This window comes from Leucoraja erinacea, chromosome 1, assembly GCF_028641065.1.
Source record: "Leucoraja erinacea ecotype New England chromosome 1, Leri_hhj_1, whole genome shotgun sequence".
Taxonomy (NCBI): Eukaryota; Metazoa; Chordata; class Chondrichthyes; order Rajiformes; family Rajidae; genus Leucoraja; species Leucoraja erinaceus.
Window position 1 is genome coordinate 28,806,428 of NC_073377.1, and position 12,681 is coordinate 28,819,108.

Below are 12,681 nucleotides of genomic sequence, written 5' to 3' on the forward strand. Positions count from 1 at the left end.
GGGTTTGAAGGACTGGTAATCAATGCTGGCCGCTAGATTTGGCTGCAACAGCCACCCCGCTCATGGTGTAGCCACTTAGCGGTTTACCACACCCAGCAGCTCTTCCTGATCCTGTACCTCATGCATACTCCCGACATGTTCGGCCAGTGACTCCTGACCAGCCCAGCCCTGGTCGCCAACGCTGCCCTCGGCTGAGGGAGAAGCGATTGTCAGTGCATTGTAATGCACTGGTGCGGGAGTGCCTGTACTCCCTTGGCGAGACTGCTCCAGCTCCCGAAGCAAGTCTCGCTGGAGCATTTGCTCCATGAGCCTTTCCATGCGGCTCAGGCGGCTGCCTCTTCCGCTCTCGGGCGGTGAGTCTTCCTCGCCAGAGTCATCCGAGATTACCGGCCGGTCCGATTTCCTTTTCGCCTTGCCTCCAGTCCGCTGCTGTTGATCAGGCTGTGCTAGCGGTACTGGGCTCGGCTCGGAATCGGTGATTGTGGACCGCAGCGTGTGCGGTCCAGGTGCTGCCGATCGTCCCCCACTAATGGAACGCTCCTGTTCTGTTGGAGTCGAACGGGGAGCGACCTTCTTTCCCTGTTTTGCCTTGTTCTGGAGTGCACAAAACAGAACAAGGTTTGGGAATTTACGACCTCAGAGTAAGTTACTTACCTGATGGTCCGTCTTTTTAAACTTCTAGCGGGAGCGCCTGTACTCCCGTTCGTCGCTGTTGCACTGCGTGAACGCTCATGTCACGCATGCAGCTGGCCAGGTTCTTCACGTAGTCACTCACGTGACTCTGAAGTAAAATTGAATGTTCATGCCATTGGGTTGTAAGCTACCGAAGTGGAATATGAGGTGCTGTTCCTCCATTTTGCAAGTCCTCACTCTGGCAATAGAGTCAAGAGTCAAGTCAAAACTATTTTATTGTCATATGTCCTGGATGGGACAATTACATTCTTACTTGCTGCAGCACAACATAGAGGAGGCCCAGGGCAGAAGGGTCATCATGGGAATGGGAATGGCTACAGGGGAAGGTACCTGGGGAGGGGTCGGTTTGGATGGGAAGGGATAAGTTGTGGAGGGAGAGATCTCTGCAGAAAACGGAAATGCACAGGGATGGGAGGATGTGACTGGTGGTGGGATCATGTTGAAGGTGGCAGAAATGTTGGAGAAAGATGTATTTAATGCAGTGTCTTGATATAGATTTAAGGAACTACAGATACTGGTTAGTACAGACATGGACACAAATTGCTGGAGTAACTCAGCGGGTCAGGCAGCATCTCTGGAGAACATGAATAGGTGACATTTCAGGTTGAGACCTTTCTTCAGACTGATTGTAAGGAGGATTGTAAGACTGATTGTAAGAAAGCTGCAAGAGGGGAGAAGCAGGACAAAGCCTGGCAGGTATTAAGTAAACATAAGCAGAGCCTAATGGGATGAAAGGTAAGGACAAGAGGAACTCTTCCCTTGTTCTGTCTGCTGGGAGGGGGGAGTGAAAGCAGTATAAAGTGTCACACAGGAGATGCAGATGAAGAATTCATCTCTGACAGTATGGGGTAAAATACCTTTACTGAAGGACTCGAATATCTCAAATGCCCGAGAGTGTAAAGCCTCATGTCTGAATGAGAAACCTAGATAAAGATGAGCCATAACAACCACAGGATGTCAAACTAACACCAACTGGGGACTGTTATTATAATCTGTCATCAGTGGTATTAAGCAAACACTTGGACAAATGTGAGACCAAGTCAGCAGGAATTAGCGAAGAAAAGATCATGTCCAAAAAATGTTTTGCTTATTGTTCGTTGGTCGCCATGGTGCTCAGAGGGACCTGGGTGTCTTTATAAACAAATCACTGAAAGGCAACATGCTGGTTTCACAAATGGTCTGGTTTTCCCACTTTATTTCAAGGAATGAGAAAATGAGAATGCAGACATTTTGCACAATCATAGGAGTCATAAAGCAGGAACAGTAGGCTATGTTCTGTTGATGGAGGTGATGAGTGGTGCTGTGCATAGTCATGTACTGTGGCTTTATCGTTTCAACAAGTCTATTAATAATGACGAAAGAATAGGAAGATGTTTAGTTTAGTTTAGTTTGGAGATATAGCGCAGAAACAGGCCCTTCGTCCACCGAGTTCACGATTCCCGCACACTAATACTATCCTACGTACACTAGGGCCAATTTACAATTTTACCAAGCCAATTATCCTACAAACCTGCACATCTTTGTAGTGTGGGAGGAAACCGAAGCACCCAGGGAAAAAACGCACAGGTCACGAGTAGAATATACACACGCCGTACAGACAGCACCCGTAGGATCAAACCCGGGTCTCTGGCGCTGTAAAAAAAGCAACTCTACTGCTGCACCACCCAAATTTGTATATATACAAATTTGCAGAATACACACACCAGGAGACTTATTTAAAATTAATTCTTGTGGCTACATATGGTTTTTGATTCAATTTTAATTAAAAAAAAATATATATAACAGTAAGATTAAACGTGAACTTACCAGTTTGAAGTTTGATCTTTATTTTATGAGGAGTTACGTTGAGGGATTACGTGAAGAGCCCACCAGCCCGCATGCGCGTCAATCTTCAAAGCAGCGGTGTGAAATCACAGATAACAGTTGTTGAACTGAACATAGGAAGATTAAAGAGACTAGAATACCTGCTGACCTTTATGATAGAGGGTTGGGAGTGGAGGGCACGTAATCCCTCAACGTAACTCCTCATAAAATAAAGATCAAACTTCAAACTGGTAAGCTCATTTAATCTTACTGTTTTACTTCGGAGTCACGTGAGTGACTACGTGAAGATTTCAAAGCACTATGATTTCATGCCGTGGAACGATTTTAAAATTGAGTCCATGCATCACACACTGCATTAATTGACCAAGGAGGAGCCGATGTTGATGCAGCCCTGAGTGATTTATAATGCCACACCCGCACGAGCCAACACCTCTCTTAGCCACCTCGAGATGGTTTGCACTGATACCCTTCTGTTTTTTAAATAAGTAATGCCAATGCGCCTGATGCTTTTATTGACCTTGAATATTGTAGTAAATAAGTGATAATCCATGGGATATGCGCAAATTCTAACCTGACTCCCTGGTTTGCTCTGCTTAAATTATAAGACAGTTATTTTATAAAATTGAATCCGCAAAAACCTCTGCGCCGAAACCACTGGTAAGCATAACTTTGTTATTTGACAGGGATGTTGCTAGACACCCCCGAAGCAGCGTGTACAATGTTTACATTCCAGATCTCGGAATACCTAGACCTGGGGGGATTGGTGTTAAAAATACCCTTCATGAGTCTAGACACCAATAGGTGAGACCCCACAGCGTGGTGTCTCGACCCCAGCCATAAGTATGATGATATTGAACTTCTGGCACAATTGATGGCACTATAACTCAGTCCTACATCAAAATAAAGACTGGACAAACATTCTAACACATCTGTCACACGTGCAGTGTTATACGTGATGTTAAATCGTGAACAAAACATCTCTCATTTCCTAATGTACGAGATGTATTGTTTTTTGGTGGTATCCCTCCAAGCCACCGTGATCATGTTCAAGGTTCGATCCGTCAGTCCGAGCCCCCAGGAAAGGTCTCTTCAAGACTCTGCAAATTAATACATTTATTCTGTCATGGAACGGGTGACTCTCTCCAGTTACAGGATGAACCAGTAAATCAAGGTGTTTGGAAACGGTCATACAAGGTTCTGATACCATACCCAGAACCAAAGGGAACTATGGCTGAGGAGGCCAGGCGAGTACTACCAAATACCCGACGTGGAGTCTTGTTGGATTTTTTGCAAGACCCGACTGATGAGGCAGAAGGGAGGAAATGCATAAAAAAAACAATCGTCCAGTGTAGCGAGAAAGCATCCATCGCCACTGCCCCAGAGTGTGGCTCCCATGCAACATATTTTGGCAATAGGTGATTAAGCCTGGATGCAAATAGATCGATATCCAGCGTACCATACCGAGCAACAATGTCGGTGAACACTTTGTGGTCCAACATCCAGTCGGTGTTGTCGTTGAATTTATGTGACCTGGTGTTCGCTACTGTATTGAGCCTACCTGGAAGGTAGGTAGCTGACATCCAAATGTTTCTTTCAATGCACCAGTGCCAAATACGGTTAGCCAAATTATCACAGGATAACGACTTAATTCCACCCATGTGATTAATATATGCCACCGCAGTGGTGTTGTCAACCTGAAGATGAACGTGCAGATGATGCATATTTGTACAGTAAGCCATTAGCCCGTAGAATGCACCCAACATCTCTAAATAATTAATACCCTGTGACTGAAGTAATGAAGATTCATGCAAATCCCATCTGCCACCGCAACTGGAGATGGTATTAGTAGCACCCCAACCTTGAGTGCTAGCATCTCGTTGCATTTCGTTGTCTCTGTACTGTACACTGACAATGACAATAAATTGAATCATTTCATTTTTTCATTTCATTTCATTTTAGCATCAGTTTGTAAAATAACTGAAGGACTGCTGACTACAATGGTATTGGAATAATGCCGAATGTTGAGCATCCACCATTGTAATTCAGAAATAGCATTGGCTGGTAACTGCATAGGCCTGTCAAAGTGACCAGCATGATTTTTGAGTGCTTGCATCTTGCCCATTGTAAATTTTGATAGTGCAAAGGTCCAAAGTGTGTGGCTGGATATGCAGCCACTAATTTGCCAATTATCCTGGCTACTTGTCGAATAGAGGGTTGCTTAATGACAACAAGGCTGTTACAGGCCTCTATTAATTCTAATCTCTTGCCCCAGGGCAGTCACAGACATGTGAGCAGAGTTAATAGTAAACCCTAAATAATCAATAACTGTGGATGGTATCAACTTAGGTGTATCTGGATGGATGAGGAACCCCAATCTCTCAAACAAGAGTTTAGTGGCTGAAACCGCTAATTTAGCTAATTCCAGAGTTTTCCCAATGATTAGTATATCATCCAAGTAAGCCATGACAATGTGTTTTTGAGCTCTGAGAAGCTCGTGCCAGTTTTAATATTTTGGTAAATAACCTGGGGGCTGATGTTAAACCATCAGGCAATGCTTTAAACTGCCACAGTTGCCCCATCCTGTTAAACTTCAAATACCTTTGGTGATCCCTATGAATGGGTACCGAATAGTATGCATCTTTGAGATCGATGCATGCTATAAAGCATCCTTTGGAAATCAATCGTTTGGCAGTTATAAAGGTCTCCATTTTAAAATGTTTATACTGCACAAAAGCATTAAGCTGAGTCAAATCAGCACAAAAGCATTAAGCTGAGTCAAATCAATGATGATGCGGCATCCACCATCTTTCTTTTTCCTTGTAAAGATATTAAAAATAAATTTGTGAGAGTCATGCTTCGACCTCTCAACTACCCCTTTTAAATGCAACTTCAATATTTTTGCATGCACATCCAAACCATCCTGCTGTGAAAGTACAAACGTCTGGTTTGGAGTATGCTGTGTGGGTGGTAACAAATTGTGACAGAACTCGATTTTGAACCCCCGTATACTGCGCAGTATAAATGAGTCAGATGTGATTAACCTCCATGCTTTCCAAACAAGTGTAATCTTCCATCAACATAAATAATCTACACACCCCATGTCCCGGAAGGAGACCCACCTACCTCCATGGTTACTAGTGGATTTGTGTTTATTTCTTCCTCCCCCGAGTCCTGGGGGGTAAGGGTGCTGGAATGCGGGAATGGCGCATTTTCCAAGAAGGCTGTTCTGGGCCTGGGCCTTGACCTAAAAAATCCAGGATATATGACCCACGAGCTTTCACCAGTGGCAGGATACCGTTTTTTGCTGGTGGATGCATAGGGGTGCTGCCGCCCGAAATTGAGAGGTCTTGCTGGTTGACGGCGCCTTAATCAGCCCGACAGCCTTTGCCTTTTCATCAAGGTCCTTGACCTGTTTTGGTAGGTTCTCCCCGAAGAGGAAGTTTGGCGGCTGGATGTTGCTGGCTTTACACAACCCTGCAAACTTTGGGTTTAGGGCAGGACGGATGGCACCTTTCCTGAAACAATTGATCTCAAAGTGAGCATTGCACATGAGTGCTAGCACATCCTGCTGCTCATCTGATAATGGCCCATCATCTACAGACCTGGTAAACGCCAGTATACCCGAAGTCAGCAATTTGAGATTCTTCTGAATTTTAATTTCTTGGGCCCTAATGCCCCCTCCAATGTATCCCCAAATTGAATTGTTGACAGCTGGAACATTCAGTGAAGCGCAATTTGCAGGTGCCATGTATTTGGCAGCTGTTTCAGTGATCACCTGTTCCTGCAGCTGGTGAGAGGTAAGGTAATTAATACTCGCAGCCAGCTGCTCCTGTAACGGCTCCCCTGTTTGCGAAGGTATCGCAAATTTGGAGACCATGGCAGGTAGATCCAGAGCTTCATGCACCCCAAGCGCACTTGAGGCTTCTTCAGCCATTCCCCCGAATTCAGAGCCAGCCGCGTACTGACTCCGTATGCTCCCCTCCGCAGAGAGGGAGACATTGTGCAGCCCTGCACCAGGCGCTGCTGTGGGCATCCAAGGAGACCCACGCTGACATGACTCCAACTGCTGGAGTATGTCTTGTCGGAGCATTTTCTCCATTAACCGCTCCATTTGGGATAAACGCCCTAGGGCGCTATCTGCAGTAGGAGGCGAGTCTTCCCAGCCCGATTCGTCTGAGTCCACAGGCGTGTTTGTTTTACTTTTGGATTTCCCCCTTCCTGTGACGCGCATGCGGGCTAGCGGGCTCTTCACATAGTAAAATAGAAAACGTGAGACTTAATGTGAGTTGTACTGTCCACAAACTTTCCCTTTGGATTCTCCATGTGTTTGAACCATGAGTGCACAGAAACTTGGAAAATGGTGTTTATTGAGGGGAAGTTTCTGCAAATGAGTGGTTCATAGTAAACAGGCTGATCGAACTAATAGTCAAGAAGGCAAATGGCAGTTTAGTCTTTGTGGCAAAGGGATTGGAGTTTAAGAAAAGGGTGTTTTTGTTATAGGGTGTTGGTGAGGCCACACCTGGAACACTATACACAGTTTTGGTTCTCTTACATAAAAATAATATAAAAGCTTTGGAGACAGTCCAGTCCAAATGTGATTCATCAGACTAATCCCTAGGATGAGAGGTTTGTCCTATCAAGAGATGTTTGAGCAGTATTCCCTGTAGATTAACCCTTATTAATTCATGCCATTTATAACTTTCACCACACAAATATGCATGCCACCCTTTACATGGTATTACGGTACTACACAAAGACTCTCTGTCTCTATCTCTCTCTCTCTCTCTCTCGCTCTGGCACTAGTTAGAAAGTCAGACGCAAGCAGCTGGCTGTTGAAATGCCCCAGTGTACTTGAGGAAATAAAGTTGGACTTTATCATGAATGTGTTTTATTATTGAGCCGCCAATAAACATGGTGTCAGTCTTGAATCACATCTCCAACTATTTTGCTGAATTTATTATAGTTTTTTTTTTTTTTACATCGAATAATGGATAGTTCCTTACGCAGACCAGATCCTTTGGTGTTCGACAGTGTGCTTGCTGAACGGTGGCACATCTTCAAGGTGGAATTCGGGATTCTCATTGATGCTGCCCACCCTGCAGCTGCACCCCACACCGTTGCGGTGATTCTCCTCGATGTGGTGGGCACAGAGGCTGCCCTACGGGCACAGGATTTCAACTACGCCTCAGAACATACCGATCCGGTAACACATGTTGTGACCCCAGCATAATCCATCAGAGACCCGGCCTGCCTCTTCCGAAAGTTCAGAGACCAGTGCCAACTTTGCACCAACTTTATCATGGAGCACCACATGTTTTTCCCCGCAGCCAACAAGAGGGCGAAATAGTAGAATCCTACATTGGTGTCTTTAAGAGCATTGCATCCATATGCCACTTCCAAAACCGTGACGTGCTCATCCGCGGAAGACTCGTATATGGCATCCTGAATAATAAGGTGAGAAATCAATTACTCCGGAATGAGGAGCTTACACTTGATAAACATACATTCTTGTATTCCTGACTCTGTGGCTACAGACAGTGATCCCATGACAATGCTCCGTATCAACAATACCAAGATTACCGCTAAGGTAGACACAGGGGCAAGATGTAACGTAATCTCGATGGCAGATTTCAAAATAATTCACAACATGAAAATATTTTGAAAACAAACTCGAAGCTATACCTATTTGTAGGGGAATTGCAACCAGTGGGTACAGTTACTCTACAGTGCCATCTAGCGTCTCAAGCTTACAACTTGGAATTTTTTATCATAAAAGGGGAAGTGCCACTCCTTCTGGGCAATGATGCATGCCATAATATGAACCTAGTTTTCTTTGGCAAAACTATGTATCAGCTGTCGACCGCTGAAAGTCCTACCGAACAACTACTTGAACAATACAAAGATCTTTTTGACAACCAGCTGGGCAAGCTTCCCACAGAATACAGCATTGTGACCAGCAAGGAAGTTACAACTATCGTTCGTTCTCCTCACACCGATCCTATAGTGGACCAAGATAGACCACTCCTGCTAAATGCAATGGGCTGACGTGTAGTATGCAACAGAGTGGAATGTGGGCCTTTTTTTCATCCATTTCAGTAACCCGACCCAACTCGCAGTGTAATCAACGTTGCGGGGGAACAATTTGTATTAATTAATTATAATTCTGAAAATGAGGAGAAGATTTTTACCAAAGAACTTTTATTTTTACGAGGATGTTTCCGTAACCGGCTTCCACCTCTGCACTAGTATCGTTGCTCCACTATGGGATCTTTGGTGCGGAGACGGAAGCTGGTTATGGAAATGGGGCTGAAAATTACCCATGAATCCGCCCATGACCGTACTACATCTTTTTCGTCGAGTGGGTTATCTTGCTTGCTATAGGATCTTTGCTTTGGAGGATGTATCATCTGTTCAAGGAGAGTTTGAAGATGTCATTCAAGATTTTTTTCTTTGATCCTTTGGGATACATTCCAGTATCTGCTAGAAAGGACTGATATCAAGCCTGCAGATACGTAGCCACACCCCATCAAAGAAGGTTGAGCATCGGTAGTACCTTGAAGCTGAAAATTTTGGTCTGGGAGGGTGTGCTAATATTGACACACCTAACCTACTTTATTGGTCTTGAAGATTTTGCAAACATGACCTGGATGTTGGGTTAAGCCTCATGCTGTTTGAACACCCTATACTGCAGATGGTCAAAGACTGTGCAAGCGGCGTCAATTTTGTTATTGATGGCTGCCTTTCCTGAGAGGTATCTCAAAGATATGGAAAGTGATACACATTGACCACGGTCTTGTCATGGATCATGATTTTTGGCGGTGCTGTATTTTGTATTTTGACTTTTGTCTTCCATATGTTAATCTATGGCCATCATCTTGTATGGTTCATTGAAGTAACAATGTTGATTTGGAGATCAGTTTCAGAATTTACACATGTACTTAATGTTGTCTATGTTGTGTGACTTGATGATTGATTTATCTTCAGTACTTCTTCGATGATAACACTGACTGCTCTCAAGACACTGCCCCAAGTTCCTCCATCCTACTGTTTTTCTCCTCAGTAAATACGGAGGAGAAATACTCATTGAGGACTTTGCCCATCTCCTGTGGCTCCACACAGAGATGACCACTTTGATTCCTGAGAGGTCCCACTCTCTCTCTAATTATCCTTTTCCCCGTTATGTATTTAAGAAATATTTTGGGATTGTCACCAGAGCTATCTCCTGACCCCTTTTTGTCCTTCAGATCTCATTTTTCAGTATAGTCCTTAGTTCCAGAAACTCCTCCAGGGATGCACTTGATCACAGCTGCTTCTACCTGTCCCATGCATCCTTCTTGTTTTTGACCAATGCCTCAATTTCCATCATCAGCCAAGCTTGCTTGCCTGCTCTGCCCTTGACTCTAACGGGGACGTACACATCCTGAGCTTTTGTCCGCACACTTTTAAAAACATCCACTTGGCCAATGTTCCTTTCCCCTCAAATAACTTTTTAGGGCGGGCACCTATGGATATCCTACAGATGTTGATCCAGATTGCATCACCCTGCTGCGGATGTCTGCTGCCTCAAATGCAAGAAGAAGAAGAAGACATGCTACAAATCAACTTGAGCGAGACCTTCTCTCATACCCTCAAAGTTGGCCTTGCTCCAGTTGAGCATTTTAACAAGTGATCCCTCTCCGTTGCTATCCATAACTATCTTAAACCTAATTGAACTGTGGTCACTGGTCCCAAAAGGCTCTTCCACACAAACTTCATTTACTTGCCCATCCCAATTTCCCAATACTAGATCCAGTGTTGCCCTCTCACATGTGGGGGCCCCCACATACTGCTTAAAAAAACCTCTCCTGAACCCTGTTGAGGAATTGCACCCCATTTAAACCCTTCACACTATGATTTTCCCAGTCTATATTGGGAAAGTTAAAATCCCCTACAACCTTATTTAACCTGCAGCTGTCTGCAATCTCCTGGCACATTTGTTTTTCTAATTCCCGTTGACTATTCGGGGATCTGTAGTACACCCTCAGCAAGGTGACCATCCCATTCTTGTTTCTCAGCTCCACCCATATAGCCTCACTAGACGAACCATCTGTAATGTCACCTCCGACCACTGACGTGACATCCTCCTTGACCAACAATGCAACCCCCCTCCTCTTTTTCCCTCACCCCTGTCTCTCCGGAAGCTCCTGTACCCTGGACCATTGAGCAGGTTTCAGTCATGTACAACTCCTTCTGCAGATGTACAGGGCCCCAGTGAGACCACATTTGGAGTGTTGTGTGCAGTTTTGGTCTCCAAATTTGAGGAAGGACATCTTTGCTATTGAAGGAGTGCAGCGTAGGTTCACAAACTTAATTCCCGGGATGGCGGGACTGTTATATGTTGATAATAGCTCTTAAAAATAGTGGAGTCAGGGGATATGGGGAGTAGGCAGGAACGGGGTACTGATTGAGGATAGAAACATAGAAACATAGAAAATAAGTGCAGGAGTAGGTCATTCGGCCCTTCGAGCCTGCACTGCCATTCAATATGATCATGGCTGATCATCCAACTCAGTATCCTGTACCTGCCTTCTCTCCATACCCCCTGATCCCTTTAGCCACAAGGGTCACATCTAACTCCCTCTTAAATATAGCCAATGAACTGGCCTCAACTACCTTCTGTGGCAGAGAATTCCAGAGATACACCACTCTCTGTGAAAAATGTTTTCCTCATCTCGGTCATAAAAGATTTCCCCCTTATCCTTAAACTGTGACCCCTTGTTCTGGACTTCCCCAACATCGGGAACAATCTTCCTGCATCTAGCTTGTCCAACCCCTTAAGAATTTTGTAAGTTTCTATAAGATCCCCCCTCAATCGTCTAAATTCTAGTGAGTACAAACCGAGTCTATCCAGTCTTTCTTCATATGAAAGTCCTGACATCCCAGGAATCAGTCTGGTGAATCTTCTCTGTACTCCCTCTACGGCAAAAATGTCTTTCCTCAGATTAGGAGACCAAACTGTACGCAATACTCCAGGTGTGGTCTCACCAAGACCCTGTACAACTGCAGTAGAACCTCCCTGCTACTATAATCAAATCCTATTGCTATGAATGCTAACATACCATTAGCTTTCTTCACTGCCTGCTGCACATGCATGCCTACTTTTAATGACTGGTGTACCATGACACCCAGGTCTCGTTGCATCTCCCCTTTTCCTAATCGGCCACCAATCGGGATGATCAGCCATTATCACATTGAATGGCGGTCGGTGCTGGCTCGAAGGGCCGAATGGCCTACTCCTGCACCTATTGTCTATTGTCTATTGTATTGTCTATTGTTAGAATGGAGCGGCTGGGCTTGTATACTCTGGAATTTAGAAGGATGAGAGGGTATCTTATTGAAACATATAAGATTATTAAGGGTCTGTACACGCTAGAGGCAGGAAACATGTTCCCGATGTTGGGGGAGTCCAGAACCAGGGGCCACAGTTTAAGAATAAGGGATAAGCCGTTTAGAACGGAGAAGAGGAAATAAGTTTATCACACAGAGAGTTGTGAGTTTGTGGAATTCTCTGCCTCAGAGGGCAGTGGAGGCCGATTCTCTGGATGCTTTCAAGAGAGGGTTAGATAGAGCTCTTAAAGATAGTGGAGTCAAGGGATATGGGAAGAAGGCAGGAATGTGGTACTGATTGTGGATGATCAGCCACGATCACATTGAATGGCGGTGCTGGCTCGAAGGGTCAAATGGCCCACTCCTGCACCTATTATCTATTGTCTATTGTCTATTGTTCCTATCCATGCCCTAAGCTCATCTGCCTTACACGTCAGGCTCCTTGCAGTAAAATACGTGCAGTTTAAACCAACCTTCCTTTCACCTGTCTATACTGTCCATTATCTGTCCCTCACCTCCTTGCCTACCAACTTCTAGCCTCTCACGTGGCTCTGTCCTGTATGAGATCCCACCCCCCTGCCAATCTAGTTTAAACCTGCTCGCCAGGATGTTGATCCCCCTCCAGTTAAGGTGGAACCCGTCGCATATACTGTATACAGGTCACCCCTGTCCCAGAGGTGATCCCAGTGATCCCGAAATCTAAACCCCTGCCCCTTGCACCAACTCCTCAGCCACACATTCATTTCCCCTATCTTCCTGTTCTTATCTTCACTAGCACAAGGTACTGGTAGCAATCTT

At 44.9% G+C, this 12,681-nt stretch overlaps 1 protein-coding gene across 1 annotated transcript; it reads right to left on the bottom strand.

The window, feature by feature from the left end:
• Positions 1–5,794: 5,794 nt before the first annotated feature.
• Positions 5,795–9,876, bottom strand: LOC129696329 (uncharacterized). Its single transcript, XM_055634554.1, has 2 exons — positions 9,071–9,876; positions 5,795–7,959 (listed from the first exon to the last, which is right to left on the bottom strand). The coding sequence occupies exon 2, from the start codon at positions 6,746–6,748 to the stop codon at positions 5,795–5,797; it is 954 nt and encodes a 317-aa protein (XP_055490529.1). The 5' UTR covers positions 6,749–7,959; positions 9,071–9,876.
• Between the last annotated feature and the right edge of the window lie 2,805 nt (positions 9,877–12,681).